Here is a 21,353-nt window from a genome sequence, read left to right as displayed (position 1 = left end):
TGCTCTGGGGGATTATGTGTTATATCGTAATTTAAAAATTAGGTATTAGGGTCCTGTTAGAATCCACTGTGGGTTATAAAACTCTTAAAAGGTAGCAATAAATATACGGCTTTCTTCACCAAGATACGTTGATGTCACCATTTTTATTAGCTTTAATAGTTCCCTCCTTGTCAAGGGAGTTACTTAGCTCAACTTTTGATACAAGGTGATCGCATGGGGACTGGACACACACAAGTCCCTTTGATGATCTGGGCGGGATTACGTGGGTGGTTTGTTCGATGCTCACCAAGTCTTCCCTTTGCTTCTTAGTGCCATCATGCTTGATGAAGCCCACGAGAGGACCTTGTACACAGACATTGCCATTGGCCTGCTGAAAAAGGTGTGACTTCGCTGCCAGACTTTTGTTTTTGTGTTTTCATTTTGTTTTATTGCTTGATTAGGAAGGTAATTGTAGCAGTTTGGAAAATCCACTCAAATATGAAGGAAAAGAATTAAAACGATGCATAATTCTACCCATTCAGAGAAAATCACTGGTGGAATATTGGTATATTTCTTCTTTTTGTGTGTCTGTGTGCATCTGTTTTTTGGCATAACAGGGATTGGACGGTGTGCACTAATTTGTATCTTACCTGTTTTTCTTAATACTATATCAAAATCATTTTTCTGTGTCATTAAACAGTCCTTGAAGACATTGTATTTAATAATGTCTGTGCAATCATATGACTCTACCATAAAGTATTTGATTCTTTCCTTATAGTTAAGCATTTATATGGCTTCCAGATTTGAAGTATTTTAAACAATATTGCGGTGTGGGGTGCCTGGGTGACTTGGTCGGTTAAACATCTGCCTTCGGCTTAGGTCATGATCTCAGGGTCCTGGGATGGAGTGCCGCATCGGCTTCTTCCTCTCCTCCCCACCTGTGCTCTCTGTCACTCTCTGTCTCTCTCTCTCAAATAAATAATTAAAAAAAATCTTAAATATTGCAGTGAGAACCTTTATAATGAAATCTGTTGCATTTCTGTTTGCTTTTTTAAAAATATTTTTTATTTTTTATTCAGACATACTGCAGAGGAAGAGAAGGGTTTAATGACCCCTCTGTGCCCATTATCCGGATTCAGCTATCACAACTCATGGCCAGCCTTATTTCAGCCTTACCTTTCCTCCCTTGGGACATATTCCCAATCACAGGAGTCTAGAAAGAGGGGTAGACCAAGGTGATTAAAAGCGTGGACTCCGGGTCAGACTGCCTGGGTTCAGGTTCTGCCTGCTGAGTTTACTCTTCTCTAAAATGGGGATAATAGAAGTCTCTACGCTTCCTTCTGGGCAGCCGCTAGCCACCTGCGGCAGTTAGGCTTCAGTTAATTAAGATAGAATAAAATTGAAAATACAGTTCCTCTGTTACATTGGCTAAACTTCAAGAGCTCTGTAACCACACGTGGCTAGTGGCTCGTGCATTGGACAGAACCTCTCCATCATTGGAGGGAGCTCTCTTGGACAGAGCTGTTCTAGGTCATCATTTATTGTGAGGCGTAAAATTCGTCGGATGGTACCTGGCCCAGAGTCACAAATAGACTATGAAGGCCCACCTGTGTACAAATTAGAGCAAGATGCTCACACGCGGAGGCAGCCCCTTGCCAGGTGAGGGGAGGGTGTTCTGGACTTCCAACGCCCCCAGCCTCCTCAGCCGGACATCTCTGTGCAGCGCGTGTACGCACGGCCGTGTGCAGAGACCCGGGAACAGCACATCATTCAGTACATGTTAGTTATCATTGTTGTTTTCGTGATGTTATTTTTTGGGACAAGATTTCTGCTCTTGATACTTAACGACGGATTATCCCACCTGCTTATTATTCTCTGGGGAGCAGTATAATAAGAGGCTTATTTCACTGAATCTTTGCCAGCCCTGAGTATTAGCCTTAAATAAATCTTTGCCAGTTCGGTAAATGAAAAAGTAATGTCATGCTATTATATATTTTTGTTATACTTTATATGATCGTTTCTTCTCTGCCTGTTGATCATTTCTTTGCGTAACCGTTAAGATCTTTTGTCTGTATTTCTGTTTCAGTGTTATCCTTTATTGTTTACTTTTAATGTACTTTTTCATACTTCAACTGGGTATACATAGATTCTGACTATCCAGAGACCCAAATATCAGGAAGAAATGGTTTTACTTCTGGTAAATTCTAATTCAGTTCCTAAAGCTCCTTTGAACTTTCTATAAACATTTTTTTTAATCTTTTTATTTTGGAAAATTTTGCTATTTAAACAATTGGAAAGAACAGTATAACGAACCACCTTTTCACCTATGACTTTAGTATTTACCAACCTGTGGTCAGTCTTGTTTCTATAAGCCCCCCTTGACTCCCCCAAAATACATGCTGATTTTTTCCGAAGTATATTGCAGGTACCAAAAGATAGCATCTGTACGTATAGCACTGTTTCATTGTTTCCTAATGCCTTCTTTTTTAGATTCAGAGAAAGCGAGGGGATCTTCGACTGATTGTAGCTTCAGCCACTCTGGATGCAGAGGTAGGAGCATTTCCCACCTCCCCCTGCTGTCCCCTCTGAGCACTGGAATTGTTGGACGTGTCCTTGGGAAGTTATCTTTAGTGAGAGCTTATCTTTGACAGAATGGCCTACCTTCCTTATGGGGCCATCTGATGTCCTGGATTCCATATGATCGGAGGATACTCCTTTTTAGCTTGTGGGTGGAAATTAGCCTGTAATTAATTGAGTTCGTAATTACCTACTTGTCTCGTTTCTCTACATACTGTGTTTCTCCCCACACAGCAGTTTCCTTTTATTACTTTTTTTCAGTATGAGGTTGTATTTCTGAAATTTATTTATGACTGTAGCATTTAGGTTTAGATTTTTTTGTGTGTAATTGAAGTTTTCCCTATACGTGTAGTAATTTACATTATAATTTTTATGGCTCAGTTCATACTATTTTTTCTCCCTTACCAGTTAATATTTTAGTTCAAACAGCAGTTAAACTCAAATAATTTTGACCACTAGTTATATATAAATATATGTATGTAAATATGTACATATGAATATGAATATATGAATATATATACGTACATGCTCAGCGAGGTGCTGGCTACAGGTGATTTATAACCCTCCCTGACTTCTCGGGAAGCAGACACATAAATAAATGTTTACAGATCAGTAGGTCAAGGTGCTGAGACAGCTAGGGAGGGGGCTGCTTAAGTCTACCTGGCTGGAGGATGTCCAGAAGCTTTCATAGAGGTCAGACATCCCATTTGGGTTCAAAAGCTGCACAGAAGTCTGCCGGATGGGCCATGGGTGGGGAAGGGTGTCTTATATGCATGGAACCTCACGGGCGTGAAACCATGTGTCTGAAGGACTGGGAGGCAAGTGAAGGTTGGAGTCTTACTTTGCCGTAGGGCCTGTGGGGGATGGTCTCTGTCCCCGAGTTACCTCTCTTGTCACCTCTCTGACTTCTTCTCCGTCCAGTCTCTCCCATGCTCCTTACGCTCCAGCCTCACCTTGCTGTTCCTCAGAAGAACCCAAGTGTGCTTCTGCTCCGGGGGCTCCCTCTCTCTAGACCGTTGTCACCCCACACATTCTCACGGCTTTTCCCTCATTTCAGTCCAGTCTTGACCATGTGTTAGCGAGGCCTATCCTGACTACCCTGATGGAAACAGCGCCCTGCTGCTCTCCAGCGTCCTGCTCTGCTCAGTTTTTCTGTTGAGCACTTCTACCTAGCATTACATGCATAGCCGAGTGTTTGTTTATTGTGTGTCTTCCATTTGTAAAATACAAGCTCCATGAAGATTGGGACTTTGAATGTCTTAACCCATTATTTTATCCCTTTCACCTAAAACAGTGTCTGGCACAGAGTAGATGCTTTAGGTTCAGTGATTTTTGATAGAATGGGAAGCAATGGGTGATTAAAATGGAGGTGTTGGTAGGTATCGGGTGATGGAAGGCCTTATAGGCCAAGCAAAGGAGGAAGGATCTACCCTACACCCGGTTGGGAGCCCTGGGATAGTGTGAGGTGTGGCAGTGACTTGATCATATTTGAGTTCTAGAAAGATCGCTGTGGGTGCTGTGTAGAAGAGGCAAGAGTAGTTGTGCAGATACCAGTCAGCAGGCCAGTTCTGTCTCCAGCCGAGAGAGGAAAAGGGCCTGGCTCCTGGCTCCTGGTTTCCTGGGCCTCAGGGTTGCAGAGCAGCTTGGAGAGAGAAAAAACTCAGTGTGGCTAAGAGGGGTGTCTGCCTGTGTAGCCTGGCTGGTTTCTCGGACCTTCTCACAGGCTGTAGGAGTGTGTTGTCTTCAGTTTGCACTTGATAGCCTTTGGATCAAAGCTCTTTGTTGCTCTCTTGAATTACTTCTCACCCCCCCTAAGCCATGGCACCCACCGGAACGCTGGTTTGAGGGCTCCACCCAGCCTCACCTCCTGCCATCGCCTCCATGCCCACGTGGCACAGAACGTCTTCCTCTGTTTTACTTTTTTTTACCTTCGTCACCCCCTTTTCTCTCTTTTAAAAACCAACAGTTTTTACTTTGTTTGAAAATTATCATGTCCGAGTATTTTCTTAGAACCGTTAATATCGTATTGCTTCCAATATCCTTCCATTGCGTTTTGGTGTGGCACAGAGATTTAAAAAACTTCTTTCTGTTCCGCCTACAATAGTTGGAATAGATAGACTTTCTGGAATTAGGTTTATTTTGTTTTTTTGTTTTCAGAGATTTTATTTATTTGTCAAAGAGAGAGAACACAAGCAGGGGGAGCAGCAGGCAGAGGGAGAGGAGAAGCAGGCTGCCCGCTGAGCAAGGAGCTCCATGCAGGGCTCGATCCCAGGACTCTGGGATCATGACCTGAGCTGATAGCAGGTGCTTAACTGACTGAGCCACCCAGGCGCCCTTAATTATGAAGTATTAATTGACCATTGTATCACAAGCTATTGTTTTTCTGTTATTTGGTTCCATCCACGTGGCGGGAAATAGGGTTGCTGACAACTCCTACAGTTTTTTTTTTTTTTTTTTCATTTGTCTAGCTTCTTGGAGAGAGACTAATTTCTCTTTCCAGAGTCCTAGAGAAGGAACTGGGGGTCAGCTGGGGTCAGGTACCCACTTGGGACCAATCTGCATGGAGCAAGGGCTGTTGGCCCAGGGTGGGTGTGTTGGGTAGACATGGCTGCTGGGAGCCCTCTCCTGTGGGTCAGGTCTGAGCAGCTACCAGCGAAGGAAGCTGGTGAGCTGGGAGGACGGCCCAGCAGATGTCCACGTCATTTACCTTCTGTTTCATAGACTGTCGTCTTGCTCTTTGTCATATTATGTTCCTTGCCGTGTGTCTGTGTCGGTGTGAGCCCACCTGTTTAAAACCTGACTCGCACTCTCCTTTTCCCGGTGAAATGAACTCCCCTTCACCTCACTCCTGCTGCTCCTTCACTGGCCCACCAGGCGTACGCTGTTGACGCTAGATTTATTTACTCTCTAGCCTGTAATTGTCTGTATGTGCGTATTTTATGTTTCCAGGTAAAGATAAAAGATAAATATCTTAAGCATAAAGATCTCAGTAAATGCTGAATTTTATTTCTTGAAAGAGTAACTACCGATCTGTTCTGTTCACCACATCTTCAGGAATGAGGCGTAGCCATCCTCCCTGTTCTGCCTGCCTTTTTGGTAACATTCAGCTCTGTTCACTGAGTCGTTCTTAAAATCTTTCTCTATCAGCAGCTTCTGGATACCTGCCATCTCCCCTCCCTCCTGCCTCCCTGAGGCTTCTCCCTCAGACTCCTTTGCCGGCTGCTCTTCCTCCTCGAGGCTGCCGACCTCGATGGCCCCTGGTTCAGCCACCGCTTTGTGCTTGTGGCTGTCTTGTGTTCCTGCGCTCCGGCTGGAGTTGTTAGCAGCTGGCCGGTCGTTAGCCAGCTAAACTCACACACCTGTGAGTCCTGCTGCCCTGTGACTGTTGGCTTCTCTATGTCAGTCCCTCTCTTATGGCTTCCTTTGCTTTAGGAAGTGTTCTTCATGACTAAGAAGTAACCCCATCCTTCCCAGAGTGCACGTGCATGTGCTCTCACTCAGCCATTGCCAGGCCCCATCACTCATACTTCTTGCACGCTTTGCTTTCACCCGGCCCCTGCCCAGTGTTTGCCTTCATTCTCTCCTCTGAGCTATTCCAGTATGTTCCTGAATTAGCTTGCCTCCAGTCGCTTATTGCCCCTGCCCTCCTCCAAAACAGCCACCAGAGCCAGGCATCTGCAACACAGTCTCATGACGTCATGCCCATGCTCGCTGCCTTGTCTTGCCCAGCAAATGAAGTGCCCATGAAGCATGACATTTGGGCCCCTTCAGAGTGATAATACGATCACTTACTGAGGACACGTTCTAGGCCAGACCGGTACCGACTGCAGTCGCACCCAGGGTAGATGGCAGTTTGTCCTTTTGTAGATGAGAGGACTAACTCAGAACGGGGCTTTCCTGCCCTAGATCCTGGGCTCCCTCCATTGTCAGTGGCCCCTTTATGTCTTAGTCTACACTCTGCTGTCATCCTGGGAAGGGTTGTCCCTTCTTCCCAGCCAGTAGGAGTCCTCCTCCCCCATTCAGACTTTGGCAGGGGTACTGCTGCCTCCCTGAAGCCTTCCCTGGAAGCCGCTCAGCATTGACCTTTTGTTCTCTCTGAGTAACTTGGGGCTTTTTTCTGGTCATGTGGTCGTTCTGCCTCGGTTTGTGTTATGATTGGTTCTTGACGTGCCTGTCCCCCTGGATTATTCACTCTCAGGGTGTGGGGGCGCTGTCTCTTCTCACTTGTTTGTGTATCACTTGTAGCTTGCCTGTGCTGTGCACCCCATGCAAGACAGGGGGCTGAAGTCATTGAACTGAACTGATCCAAAAGGGAAGTGAAGAACGGTGCCACGGGGTTCTTCATAGCACAGCATGGTTCTTTTGTTGGCATGAAGCACTTTTACTTCGGTGCTTACTCTTCTCAGATACAACCTGAAGGTCAGCATATCGCATCCCATTATTCTGTAGTTCAGTCCAGTCGACTCTTGTAGAAGTGCTCCTTCGTGTCCATTCACTGTGTTCGATGCAGTCCTCAGTGCTCCCCGGGCTCCCGGTGTCCAGGAGCAGGCATCGGCATGGTTTGTAAAGATACACGGGGAAGTGAAGGAGGCAGGACGTGGGGTTACATAGCCAGACCTCCTAGGATAATAGAAAGCGATGCCCAGCCAGGCCTCAGGGGCACTGGAATATCCTTTGTGGGACTCAGATGGCATACTCCACCCACCAGGATTTCCATGTCCCTCTGCCACTGACAGAGCCGCTTCCCCTCTGGCACTCACTCCCCCGCCAGCTTCTCTGTGTATCTGGGGTCACATTCCCTAACAGGGAATGTGGTATCTCCCTGCCTCATCTTTGGCCAGAGCTCTCGTGCCGGGCCTCCCTATAGACTGCCAGTCTGGTGGTCAAGTGCCGTTGAAGAAGACGTGGCCACCTTTACTGGAGAAGCTGCCAGGAGCTACTTCTCTTCTCGGGGTACTATGGGAGTGCCGGAGAAGTGTATAGTGGATGACCTACCCCATACAAGGGGTTGTGTTAACTGCTATAGGGCATGGGAGATGGAGAAGACGCTGTCCCTGCCGATAGTCTGCGGAGCTTGTAGTAAATATATATATGTCTCTGTAATATTAGTACTATACCTAGTGTTCCTAGAAATACAAGTTTTCTTTATAAATTGATAACCTTATGTGATCAGATATGTGCTTTTCAGATTAAAACTACACATCAACCTGATTTACTCTGTATTTAATTCTAATCACACCTTTCGACCCAATTTTCTATTGAATAAAATCCAGGGGATAAAAATAAGATGTAATACCACCACTACACATTGACCCAGATGCATTAGTGAATAATACAGTTTTGAAATCTAACCTTTATTATTTTTTTTCAAACCTTAGTAAAGAGTCTGGCATTGAAATGTGATTCCTCAAAATTGCAATAATAAAAATAGGAGTTTTAGTAGTTACTTTGCAACCCATAGTCTGAGTTGTAGATATCCAGTTTCTACTACCCATCCCCTGCTCTGCCAGTTTTCTATTATTTTCTTTCTTTCAGTGAGTTACTGTGAACTTTTTTTTTTTGAGAGAAATGAAGTATTCTTTTTTTTTTTCTTAATAGAAATTTCGAGATTTCTTTAATCAGAATGAAACCAGTGACCCAACAAGGGATACCTGTGTGATCCTTACAGTAGAAGGGCGAACATTTCCAGTGGATATCTTTTATCTACAAAGGTTTGATGGTACTTGAATTTGTGTGTGTGTGTGTGTGTGTGTGTGTGTGTTCACCTGAATAGTCAGGGAACTTTCACCTGTTTTATTTAGGTTTTCATTTTTTCAGATTCCAACCAGAAGGTAAATTACAATTGGAAACCAGCAAGCACTAAGTTTTACTCCAAAGGAGTAGGTTTGTTCAGATTTACTCCATTAGAAGTATGCAACCCTTAAGGATACTTGCATTTTTAATGATGGTGATTAGCAAACTGGGCCTGAGTTATGGAATGAGAAGCCACTGTCTCTGCCTGCAGCCCCAAGGGCAATATACCAGCTTGCTGAGTGGAGCATGTTTTGTGTCTCCTGTCATTGATAGGATATTCTGGAACCCTGCTCAGTATCACCACTGAATGCAGTTGAAACTCTTGACACTGATGTGCAAATTTCTATGAGTCTGTGGTCAGTAGCTCAGTTGGAAAGAGCAAAGTGGTAACAAGATTACAGGAAGGAGGCTTGATAGTCTTCAGAACTGGGGTTTCCCAGACTGCCTGCCTGTGAGGGCAGCACTGATGATGCGAATCATTTGGTTCTTAGCTCTCTGCATCTTAGCAAGAAGGCCTGGTTGACATGATTGGGAGGAGCCCCCTTAGATAGGAAGAGACCATCCTAATTTCTCCACCTAGTCACTGGAGAAAGACCAGGAGATGGTACAGTGGTTGATAAATCCAGAGAGTTGTGGGTGTGACTTGGGAGTTTTTCTCGCTGGATAGCATATCCATCAGCTCTGAACAACGTACTCAGACAGGCTGCTGCTAGTGGTCGGGAGGGAAAGGGGAAAGAGTGTGGGATTTAGCACTGGGACCGCAGCCCCCGATTTTCATTGACCAGGCATCTTCGCACGCTAACGATAGCACATTTGTTTGCATGGGTTTTTATTTCTTTGCAAATAAAGCTAAGAATCATGGTATACATATAATTATGGATTACTTTTGAATGCTGCCTTTAAAAAAAAGAAAAAAAGGGAGTGAATGTTTATTTTATTCATCATATACTGTTTACCTGCCAGGCAGGCCCAAACTAACTTTCATGAAGCTTTGCTGCCAGATTATTAGGGTAATTAATCTATAATTAACGAGCATGTCCTAGTGATGAACTTATCTCATACATCTTTTCAGTCCTGTTCCAGATTATATCAAATCAACTGTAGAAACTGTGATGAAAATTCACCAGACAGAAGGAGATGGAGACATATTAGCATTTCTGACTGGACAGGTAATTCCACTGGAATTTTCTCTGATGAGCAGACACGTTAAGGCAGCACCAAAATTAAACAGGGGCCTGTTCCTTTACTTAGCCATTCATTTCATGTTTTATTGTATTTTGTGTTTACTTAATTGCATAAAAAATTGTTTGGATTGATGTCATTCATCTGCTGACCAAGTTGTCAGGGAATCATTAGTTCCCACCTGTTCTATCTGTAGAGGGTTCAGTATATTTTAAATTTATTAGTTGAGTCCAAAGTAAATGATGTAGTCGGTGGGCTGTTTTGTTTACCACAGTGAAATATTGCGTTGGGTACATTTTGTGCGTGTGTGTTGCTCCCGTAAGCCTCTTTCCCAGCGGTACCGCTCATCCTGGAGGTGGTAGGTGGGCACATCTCTGGAAGGACAGCTGAACAAGCCCAAGAGCACTGTTCAGAACCGTCCTCCAGCCGTAATCTTTTCCACTGTCAGCACTTTCCACGGTACCGTAATCTCTTCTGGGGAAAGCTTCTAGCAATTTCATATGTTACGGCTTGTCCACATGTATGACATGCTTTGTTTGCCACAGTACATGAAAGCCAAGTAAGATAGGCTTTGGTTTTGTTTATCGGGAGCTCTTCTCTTCACTGCAGATAGCATAGATTTCAGTAATGAGTCTGACACTTGCAAATTTTCACCCCATAGGCACTGCTGTTCAGTAGCATTTGATTAAAAACCACCCCCGAGCAGGGTGCAGTCACCCTAGAAATCGTGAATCCGTCCATACTTAACACTCCGATCCCGACTTTCATTTTCTTTCAAGTCTGATAAAATGACATGCTCCAGATTGATCTCGGTTTCTTTGGTTCCTGGTTGGATGTCTTTAGGAAGAAGTGGAAACCGTCGTGTCTATGCTGATCGAGCAGGCTCGGGTGCTAGGTCGAACTGGGATGAAGAGACACCTCCGGGTTCTCCCCATGTACGCGGGACTACCTTCCTTTGAGCAAATGAAAGTGTTTGAAAGGGTGTCCCGCAGCGTCAGAAAGGTGAGACTGACCCAGTGACCAGGGGTGTTTGCAGCCAGCTGTGGTCATGCTGGTGCCCCTTCCCTATGCACTGGGAAATATTTTTTTTTTTTAATTGAAGTGAAACTTGCTTAACAGGAAGGTTTCTTTAAGACTTTTAGGTCTGTGTTTCTGTGCAGTAGATGTAAAAGCACACAGTAAATAGTATGTTGTAGAGATTTCTAAACCTGCCTCACACAAGGGTCATTCTGACAGTGATTATCAGAGCAAGTGACTTCTCTTTGCCTCTTTTCTCTCTGCTCGGTATTGCCCCACGCACAATACTAGCTTGGCTTAAGTGACTGTCCAGGTGAATTGTGATCAGTCAGGAACAATAGATAAGTTACTACAAATGGTTTCTAAACCATTTGTTTTAGGCATCAGCTAGCCTATAGAGCCAAATTTTAATCAATTAATTCAAGGTGTGGCTTAAAAATATTTAGCCTTGAAATTGGGGCGGGGAAGGGTGTGGTGAGAAGCACTGGTTGGAAGGTACCAGCAGGCAGCCAGTCTGCGTCCTGCTCATCACCCCCGGAGCCTTACTCGGCTTTCCTCCCCATTAGATGAGGAAGGCATAGAACGGGCCCGAAGCTGGCTTATTGTAGCTGTTTATCAGCAGGTGGCAGAGAGGACTGCAGGGGAGGGATGGTCTGAGGGTCCACTCTCAATTCAGACCACTTGGAAGAAGGTGTGCAGCCTCATGGCCATTGGGTTGGAGCAACTCAAGTTGGCCCTGCCAAATGTGAGCTGTGGCCAACCAGTCAGGCGGCCTGGACTCTGTGCCTGCGTTACTCGGCGCCTGGCAGAGTTACTCACCCTCGAGCCCAGTTTTTCAGCTGTGAACCATAAATAAGAACCTTTGGATTGGTGGTTCTCTGGTATAAAATCTTAAGTGTCTACTAGATAAAAATGGTAGGAAGATTTTTATAAGATGATAGATGTAAAAGTACCTTTAGTTCTAAGTGCTATCTATCTATATGTGTTCCTCGCTTCTTGAAACCTTACAGGGACAGCGCCCGGTGCACTTGAAATAAAATGTAAACACCTCACAGTGGCCCAGAGACAGCACGTGGTCTGGCCCTTGCTGTCCTCCAGCCTCATCTCGTCCTTCCTCTGGATTTTGCCCTCCCTGGCTGTTTCTCCTTTCTGTGAACTATTTCTTCTGCCTGGATCTCTAGAGCATTGCCTGCCTCTTGTTACTCAGGGCTCAGCTCAAAATCTTCTTTTAGAGAAGCTTTCCCTGGCCATCCAAAGTAACACAGCCCACTATTATAACGTAATACATAGGGAACGCTTCAAATACTATATAATATATTACTGCTCTGTTGCATTTTGTTCACCGGTTGGTCACTCTGAGGTTATCTGCTTGTTTATGGTCACTGCTTCTCCACCCAGACACTCACACTGGAATGCAGGTTCTGGGAGAGCAGGGGCCTTGTCTTCCTTGTTCACCATCCGCAGTACTTTGAACAGTGCCTGCAAAGCACAGACCTTCAGAAAATAGTTTAAATGTGAGTGAATTAATGAATAAAGATATTCAACGTGGTGATATTCTTTAGTTGTGCAGAAGGCAAAAACTTACATTTGTTGAGTATTTATTATGGGCCAAGCACCAGGCTGTAATTGCTTTACGGATATTTCGTGTTTGATGCCCCCCACAATCCAGAAGCGGGGGTGAATATTCTGTAGATGAGGGACTGTGCAGCAGTCCAGATTAAAAACCACCCCTGAGCAAGCTGGACAAGTCCAGCTTGTCCAGAGTCACACCTTGGAGAATTCAGATCCAGGGCACACTGACCCTAAAACTCCTGTTCTTTCCAGTATGTTAAACTGCCTCTTACAGCTTCTACACTGTTGGAAATATTTTAATAAATCTTTCAGGATTTTGAGTAGTTTCTTAAAAGTGAAAAGAACCAAGTACCTTCTCTTTTTTCTTTTCTTGCTGTGGGGACTTAGGTGATAGTGGCCACCAATGTGGCTGAAACCTCCATTACAATCAGCGGGGTTGTGTATGTGATCGACTGCGGCTTTGTGAAACTCCGAGCCTACAATCCCAGGACGGCCATTGAGTGCTTGGTGGTGGTCCCAGTGTCCCAGGCGTCAGCCAACCAGCGCGCAGGACGTGGTGGCCGCAGCCGCTCGGGAAAATGTTACCGCCTTTATACAGGTTAGTGTGCTGTTCCGTCAGGGCTTTTGACTTTCTCGTAGTAGCCTGAGCAGTGGAGAGTATCACAGATGTTTCCCCCCGTGGGCAGAACTTCACATAAAATCCAGACACCCTCACCAGGCCCTATGTCCCTTGGCCCCTGTTGCTTTCTTCAGTCTAAATGGAGCACTTCTTCGCTACTGCTCCCATTGGCCGAGGCTGGCCCGTGAGTCCCCCTGTTCCAGCCTAATGTCTGGGCATAGACCTCCCTGTAGCCTGGGCCACGTGTCTCGGGTCCTGTCTTTCTTACCTTTCCCTCACCTTAACGTGCTGCTTTCTTGTTCTGAGAGGAACAAGAATCCTGACTCCTGGGGGGCCTTGCAGTGGGTTCCATCTTTGCCTCTGGTTCAGAGCATCTTTGTGGAGTGAAAATGGCAGACTCTTGTGCTGAGACCACTGAGAGAAAGCAGATGGTTGTTCAGCTCCTGGTCTGTGCCAGGCACTGTGCTAGGGTCTGAAGGAGCAAGATAAAATTATGATAAAGACGGTCTCAGCCCTTCAGGAACTTTCTCTCCAGCTTGAAGGCAGCTTTGCCTTCGACAGTGATGTGTCCAGAGCTTCTCTCTCTCTCTCTCTGTGCCTCTCTTTGGTGGGTGGTGGCCCCAAGATCTCTCCTTAGTTGTCCAGACTTAATTTTCACATCATTTTTTTTTTTTTAAGATTTTATTTTATTTTATTCGACAGAGATAGAGACAGCCAGCTAGAGAGGGAACACAAGCAGGGGGAGTGGGAGACGAAGAAGCAGGCTCATAGCAGAAGAGCCTGATGTGGGGCTCGATCCCATAACGCTGGGATCACGCCCTGAGCCGAAGGCAGACGCTTAACCGCTGTGCCACCCAGGCGCCCCAATTTTCACATCATTTTTAATCCTCTCCTCTGTTCAACATCCATCTATGCTCACTTCCCACATCCGGAAGTTTTGTCATTTGTCTCTTCTTTACTTCTGGTAACCATCACCCTTGTTCAGTCCTTGATGTTATTCTTTCTTGTAGCGAATGTTTACAGAGCCATAGGGCAACCATTGTGCCGGGGTTTGGAGATCTCGGGCTAGGTGAGATGTGGTCTATGGGCACATGGCTGACAGCCAGGTGGTGGAGATAGCCCCGCAAACAGATTGTCATATTACGGTATGTTAGGGTCCCCATTCCGGAGTGAGCCTTGGAAGCAGAGAGCAGGGAGTTATCCCACTGGGGAGGACTTCACAACTGAGCATTTGTGCCTGATCTTACTGGCCGCCAAGTGCGCCCTGCGGTTCTCCAGGGGAAAGGATAGCCCCAGGCAGAGGGAATGGAATGTCTGTGTACTTGGTGGGGAGGAAGCAGGTAAGGGGAGTGTCTATGGGAGGGGGGAGGCAGAGCCCAAGGCCAGGGTGGTAAGGGTCTTCCACCACCAAAGGCTCTAAGGAGGAAAGATGGGAGAGGAAAGAGAGAACCGAGGTTAAAGTGCATCCGGAAATTTAGAAGAGAAAGTTTCAGGATACTTGAAAACAAATGTATTGAGGTGGAATTCATATCACATAAAGTTAACCATTTTAAATCGAACCGTTCAGTGGGATTTAATTATATCCACAGTGTGCATCACTGTCTCTGTCTAGTTTCAGAATATTTCCCTCACTCCATACCCCCTAAACAGTTTCTCTGCACTCGTCCCTGCCTCCTGGCAACCACTCCTCTGTTCTGTCTCCATGGGTTTATCCGTTTGGGATATTTTGTATAAATGAGATCATACAACATGTGGCCTTGTGTGTCTGGCTTCTTTCATTTAGCATAATGAATGCCAAATGTTCTCCTGGTTCGTCTCTGTTGTATTAGTACTTCATTCTTTTTTTTTTTTTTTTTTAATTTTTTTTAGAGAGGGAGAGGGAGGATGGTGGGGGCAGAGGGAGAAGGAGAGAGAGAATCTCAAACAGGCTCCATGCCCAGCGCAGAGCCCAACATGGGGCTCCATCTCACAGCCCTGAGGTCATGACCTGAGCTGAAATCAAGAGTTGGACGCTCAACTGACTGAGCCACCCAGGCGCCCCAGTACTTCGTTCTTTTTTATGCTGAATAATATTCCATGGATGGATATACCACAACTAGTTGATCTACACATCAGTTGATTGTTTCTACCTTTCGGCTTTTGTGAATAACTGCTCCTATGAAAATGTGTGTTTTGAGTGCCTGTTTTTAATTCTCTTGAGCATATACCTGGGAGTGGAGTTGTGTCGTCGTACAGTAATTCTATGTTGAACTTTTTGAGGAACTCAGGCTATTTTTAAAGAGGAAATGGCCAGCATTATCTCATGCTCCAAAGAAATAAAATCACAGAATGCAGACTGAAGACAGGCAGGTCGATTCGGTTGAAAGGTCGCTGGCCTCCTTAGCAGGAGCAGTTAAGTGGAGAGGGGCTGGGTAGGGCCCACGCGATAGTAGTGGGGTGTACTAGCCTCCAGCCTCCAGGCTTTCTTGGCTGACTGGCTTCCAGATGAGCTTTCACAGAGTGTGGTCCTGAGCAGGGTGTTATCTGCTCAGACTCCGAACTGTTTCCCAGAACCGTCCAGGACTTTCCCTGGCTTATGTTCTCCCCCTATCCACATACCTGCCCTACACTGCATCCCAGCTGCACTCTGCTCTTCCTGAACGTACTTTCTGTTTTCCCACATCCACATCTCTTATCTTTGATACCTTTCCTTGGGCTGTTTCCTCTGCCCAACAGATTCCCCTTTATCCTTCGAATCCTCTCTCAAATGACAGCTCCCTCATGAAGTGACCTCACGTGCCTTTTTGTAATGATTGCTCCTTACTCCCTGAGCCTCCATTCTCCTTCAGGAGGACTGTTCACTGGGATCCAGCCTTGGAGGTGACTGTTTCTGGTCTTGGTCCCGGCTCTCTCATATCACGGAAGCTTCTGGAAGCTGCTCCTGCCACTCCTGGCTCAGGGCATCACACACTTGGTCTTCAGTAGAGTTTAACTGAAGGTCATTAACTCTTGGGCCCCACTGCTTCCTGTGAGTGGCTTCTCAGCAGGGTTGTCTTGGCATCTGAGAACTTCGCTTCTCCTTCCGTCAGCAGTATGCTGGGAAATGTGGTTATCCTACCAAAAGGCTAGCCCCAAAATGTTCTTGAAACTCCAAGGGAGTATCCCATCTGGAACTTCCTGCTGTTGCCTGTTCTTCAGCACCTCCCAGTTAGACCCGTGCCTGTGGCCATTTGTATCGGTCCATCCACAGAACATTGGTTGTCTGTTTACTCACAGCCTTCTTGAAAAAATTCTTCAGTGATAGCGCTGAGTTCTTCATGACACCTTTTGTTGTTGTTTTCTTTAGTCAACGAAAGCCTTAGGATCTACATGGAGCTTGGGCCAGCCTCGTCTTAAGGAGGGTGTGCACAGTTAAACTGTTGACTGACATGAGAGGGATTTTGTGGGTGGAGCATTCTCTGTATAATCCATAAGCTTTCTGAATAGATACCAAAGTGATTTAATCCCTTCCTCCCTCACCCGCCCCCCCCCCCCAAGCGCCCTGTTTGTCAGGCTTTTATGAAAAAGCCTCTGAAGTCTCTTCCTCCCCGCCCCCTCTCCTGCCCCTCCCATCTTGGCACTGCTGTGCCTTGTGGTGCTTTTTCCTGTTGGAGGTCAGCTTTTGTTCCTCATGGGGCACGTAAGCATTCATTCATCTGTTTGGGGCAGCATTAGTTTCTGAGTGTGATGCGTGCCTGGCTCGTTGGTTTTAAAAGTTAGCTTTGGACCATTTTTGCTCTTTGTAAGATTTGGTCACTTCTTACATTCTGGTTACCATCTTGGTGATTTACTTTGAGACTGTTCTTTGCTTATAGGTACAGTTCTTGCCTTCTAGACTTACTGCAGCCCCACGTAGAGGTGGTGTGCCGGGTGCCAGTCGTGATCCAGCACATACCTGTGGCTTTGGTTTCATGTTCTGCTGACAAAAGCACGTTAAAAAAGCATTCTGAAGTAAAAGAACAGACTTTTATGAAGATATATAAAGATGTATAATTTATAAAGATATAAACTGCTGAGGTCTTTTTTAAATAGAATGGTCTTTTCTAAATATGAAACAACTCTGTGTCATGATATCATAATGCTTCTGATCCTAGAATCTTCGAGCCTTTTGTTAGAGAAGGAAAACTGTCCCATGGGCATAATGATTGAGTTTGATTGTGGCATTTGACCCCAAACAGTTCTGATTTCTTATCCTCAGAGGAAGCCTTTGACAAGCTGCCTCAGTGCACAATCCCTGAGATGCAGCGTAGCAATTTGGCGCCTGTCATCCTACAGCTGAAAGCGCTAGGGATCGACAACGTCCTCAGGTTCCACTTCATGTCGGTAAGTCCTGCCTTCTGTCTGGAATGCCCACGGGTGAATGTCGGGACATTAGATAGAATGCATCACTTTTTAAAAAAATTTTTTTTTAATTTCCACTTAACTCATGTGTTGTGTGCCTGCTTTGCACCGGGCCCCGGGCAGGGTATGGGGGAGCAGGGCCAGACAGGGCAGACGCAATTCCTGTTCTTGCCTGCCGGGTGGGGGGGCGTGACAAGTAAGTGGGTAATTGCCATGTGTGGGTCCAGTGCTCTGAAAGACAAAGAAAGGGCCCCCAGCCTGGTTAGTCTTGTGCCAAGTAAGACCTGAAACCCAAGTAGGATATCACCAGGTCAGGGTGGGGGGAGATCCGGGACAGCAGAGCGTGTGGAGGCCTATGTGAGGGAGTATCACAGCTGGGGGAGCCAGGAGGACTGTGGTAGAGCTGCAGGGGCCGTCCTCATGGCCGATCGCCCTTCTGCTTATTTCCTGAGGCTGGTTTCCGGGAGTGGAATTATTGGGTCCAACAGCCATAGTCGTTTTGTACATCCTTGATGTGTGGCCACATTGCTGTAAGCCCCAGCAGCGCGCGCTGCCCCATGCATTGTGCCTCGGTCACGCCGCATTACTTTCTTTTAGAGGTTTGCTAATTTGATTAATATCAGGAGGGAGAAATGGAGGAGGACAAATGTCTGTACCTTATTTGATTTCTCAAAAAAACAGTTTAAAAAAAAACCCATTTATTGTCCACTTTATATTTCTTCTGAATTGTTAAGCCATTTATCTGTTAGAATTAGTGTTATTGTGATTTTTAAGAGTCCTTTAATTATTAAAGACATTAACCTCGGTCTATAGTATTTCTTGCAAATGGTTTTTCTAGTTATTTGTATTTTACTGTTTTTTTTTAATAATTTTTTTTTAATGTGCAGACATTATAAGTATTTCCACAGTAAAATCTATCTTTGTCTCTGTGATTTCTTCGGTTATTCCTGTCCTTATGAAGCACTTCCGCACCTCTAGGTCAGTTAGTAAACATTCAGTCATATTTTCTTCTTGAATTTTTATGATTTGAAGACTAGCATTTTAACTCTTGTTGTGTCCCAACTGCATAGTTATGTGGTGTGACAAGCCTGGATTCTCAGATAATAAAGTCCCTCATGTCATATATGTCATGATGAACTAGGTGAATGAGGGAATAGAAAATATCAGTCTCTCTCTCAAACAACTGTGTGTTTATCATAAGTATGGAAAAAATATACTCTTTGATTATTGGTGTATGCAAGAAATTATAGAGAGGATAAACAGTATATGCAAATTAAAAGCTTAAGAAAAGCCTCCCATCTAAGATGAAAGGAAAACGTATAATGGCAAAAATGACATATCAGCATCTCGAAAACTGCAGTTTTTCAAGCATCATTTGGAGTGAATATCCACTGAAGATATAGTAAACTAACATTGGAACGTGTTTGGCTTCTCTAGAAGAGAAGTAAGTGCAAATTGAAATAGTTAAGTGACCAAACAGGAAGAAAAAGGAGAAAGTCCAAAGCTGACCCAGGTTGGGAAAGCAGTTTCATACTCCTCTTCAGTCCTGGATGGCTTTCTAACATTATTTTATGAGCCGTAGAAATGCCTGGTATTTCTTCTCAGGGAAATTTCTCCTGAAAAAATAATTCAAAAAAAGAAAAGAATGGGGGCGCCTGGGTGGCACAGCGGTTAAGCGTCTGCCTTCGGCTCAGGGTGTGATCCCGGCGATCTGGGATCGAGCCCCACATCAAGCTCTTCTGCTATGAGCCTGCTTCTTCCTCTCCCACTCCCCCTGCTTGTGTTCCCTCTCTCGCTGGCTGTCTCTATCTCTGTCAAATAAATAAAAAAAATCTTTAAAAAAAAAAAAGAATGTATATAGCATGATCATGTTTATAGTATAATTGTATATTAAATTTTTAAATAGAATAATGAAAATCACAAACTTTTGGACACCTGGAGAATGAGGAAAATACACGTTCATCTCCATGTATTCCCTTCCAATTATTTTCTCCTGAAACTGTGGTTTTTGTTCTGTTTTGTTTTTTTACAGTTGAAATCATGGGCCACATATAATTTTGTTTATTTAGCAGTGTTAGTTAAAGTAGCAAAGAACTGAAAACAACTCAGTTGCCCAGGAGGAAGACAGTTGTGTATTTTACGGAGTATGACCTTGTTGGAATATTATGCCGCCATCCCAAGTAATCACTGTGAAGTTTCTCTGGGTTAGAAAAACCAAAAAACAAAAGACAGTGAAAACAGAAAACCATACAGAAAAACAAACTAAAATTATCCATATGCGGTCCTTGCAACTATGTTAACGTGTTTGCATATAGTCCCGAATCAGATGAGGCCAGAGAGAAATACTAGTCAGTGTGTTTGGGTGAAAATCCTGGAGATGTGATTTGGGTCCGGATAATCAGACTGAAGATCACAGTAGCAGCTTTGCTTAAATTAAGTTCAGATTGCCTAGTGTTTTCTCTTTTCAGAAATTCGGATTCCATGTATGTCAGTGCCCCCTGGGGACGAGGCCTGACGCCGGGCTCTGGGTGGTGCAGTGTTACCCACCAGGGCTGCTGGAGTAGAAGGTTGAGACTATGAAGGAAAAAATCAGAAGTGTCTGATGAGAGTGTAGGAAAACAGGGAAGTTGTTCAAAGTAGGGACCCATCACTTCTGGTGGAGGGGAGCATGAGGGAGGGCTTGTTTCATCAAGCTGAGATTGAAGACCAAGTAGTAGTAAGGATGCTGAGGAGAGGAAGGGTGTTTCAAGGTCGCCAACATGAATACAAGCACGGAGGCTGGGATGTATGGGGCACATAAGAGGGAAGAACGGATTTGAGCAGGAAATAGTCACATTTTATGTCTGTTACCTGAAGAAATTAATTTAGGAGGATTTTTATGTTTTTACAGCCCCCCCCAGCACAGTCGATGGTTCAAGCGTTGGAGTTACTCTATGCTCTGGGAGGTACGCATGTCTCTTACGTGTTCTCTGATCTGCTAATAGATGGTATTGGTTAGGCCGTATTCACGTTAGGGCTCTTAGTATCTTCAGGGATGGGACTGGTTCTCTCTCCCCATATATATATAATCCTCTTAACAACCCTTAAGCTTCATGGAAATAAAAAGGTGGGACCATGATTAGATTAATAGTACATGAATTCCAGTTAGGACAATGAATTTATAAAGCATGTAGGTATATCAAGAGCTACTAATAATCATCATTAGAGCCACACTCCTAAAAGACATCTAGAAGATTCCCTACCAGTATTTCAGATGTTTCCTCTCCAGGCCTGTTTCTCAGTCCCTCCACCCCATCCTGCAACCTCTGGCTCAGTGTTCTCTCCCTGCTTTCCCTCATTCCATTCCTGGAGTTCCCTGTGGAGAACTGGGTCGATGACCAGCCCGTGGAATTCTTTGGGGGCAAGGAAGCACCATGCTTTGGAACACCTCTATTCTCGTGTTTAAAAATGGAGTGTTTACTCTTAAGATAGAGAACATGGTAGCCTTGAATTCACCTGCTGAGGAAGTACCTGTCTTCTGTGAGTGTCGCCCCAAGTGAGCATAATGTCTGGTTTGGTAGGAAGTTTCGGTGGAGGTTTTGTCCTCTGCGATGGTTTTGTTTGTTTGTTTTTAACATCTTTGTTGAGGTATAATTCACATACCATACAATTACCCATTTAAAATGTACGGTTCAGGGGTTTTTAGTATATTCACAGGGTTGTGCGACCATCACCCCAAGTTTAGAACATTTAGAAGAGTTTCACCACCTTAGAAAGAAACCCTGTACCCATGAGTGCTCACTCCCCACTCCCTTTCCCCTCCTCCCAAGCCCAGGCAACTCCTGATCTAATCCCTGTCTCTGTAGACTTGCCTGGCCGGCACGTCTCACACATATAGAGTCATATAATCTGTGGTCTTTTGTGATTGTCTTCTTTCATTCAACACGATGTTTTCAAGGTTCATCTGTGTTGTAGCATGTGTTGATACTTCATTCCTTTTTATTGCTGAATAATACAGCATTACATGGATTGGATATGCCACATAATATCCTTATCCATTGAGCAGTTGATGAACATTTGGGTTGTTCCCCTTTTTGGCTAATACAAATAATGCTGCTGTAAACATTTATGTGCTAGTTCTTGGTGGACATTCCTACCAGTCGGGTATGAGGGTTCCACTTGCTTCCCACGATAGCAAGTTGCCAACACTTGTTATCTGTCTTCTGTGTTACGGATCCTAGTGGGAATGAAGTGGTAGCTTGTGGATCTGATTTGC

General features: G+C 44.9%; 1 protein-coding gene across 6 annotated transcripts in view; it reads left to right on the top strand.

Moving 5' to 3' along the window:
• Positions 1 to 21,353, top strand: part of DHX35 (DEAH-box helicase 35) — a 63,460-nt gene that overhangs the window by 23,329 nt on the left and 18,778 nt on the right. For all 6 annotated transcript variants that reach the window (XM_045804618.2, XM_045804621.2, XM_045804622.2 and 3 more), the window contains 8 exons: positions 310 to 379; positions 2,470 to 2,529; positions 8,155 to 8,267; positions 9,422 to 9,518; positions 10,375 to 10,533; positions 12,508 to 12,718; positions 16,956 to 17,080; positions 19,989 to 20,043. In XM_045804618.2, coding sequence (XP_045660574.2) covers positions 310 to 379; positions 2,470 to 2,529; positions 8,155 to 8,267; positions 9,422 to 9,518; positions 10,375 to 10,533; positions 12,508 to 12,718; positions 16,956 to 17,080; positions 19,989 to 20,043 — 890 coding nt within the window. The remainder of the gene's footprint in view (positions 1 to 309; positions 380 to 2,469; positions 2,530 to 8,154; positions 8,268 to 9,421; positions 9,519 to 10,374; positions 10,534 to 12,507; positions 12,719 to 16,955; positions 17,081 to 19,988; positions 20,044 to 21,353) is intronic.

The sequence above is a fragment of the Ursus americanus genome, chromosome 22 (genome assembly GCF_024610735.1).
Source record: "Ursus americanus isolate L20-20 chromosome 22, mUrsAme1.1.p, whole genome shotgun sequence".
In the NCBI taxonomy this organism is placed as follows: Eukaryota; Metazoa; Chordata; class Mammalia; order Carnivora; family Ursidae; genus Ursus; species Ursus americanus.
Note: the sequence above shows the minus strand (reverse complement) of the source record. Positions and strands in the feature narration are given on the sequence as shown.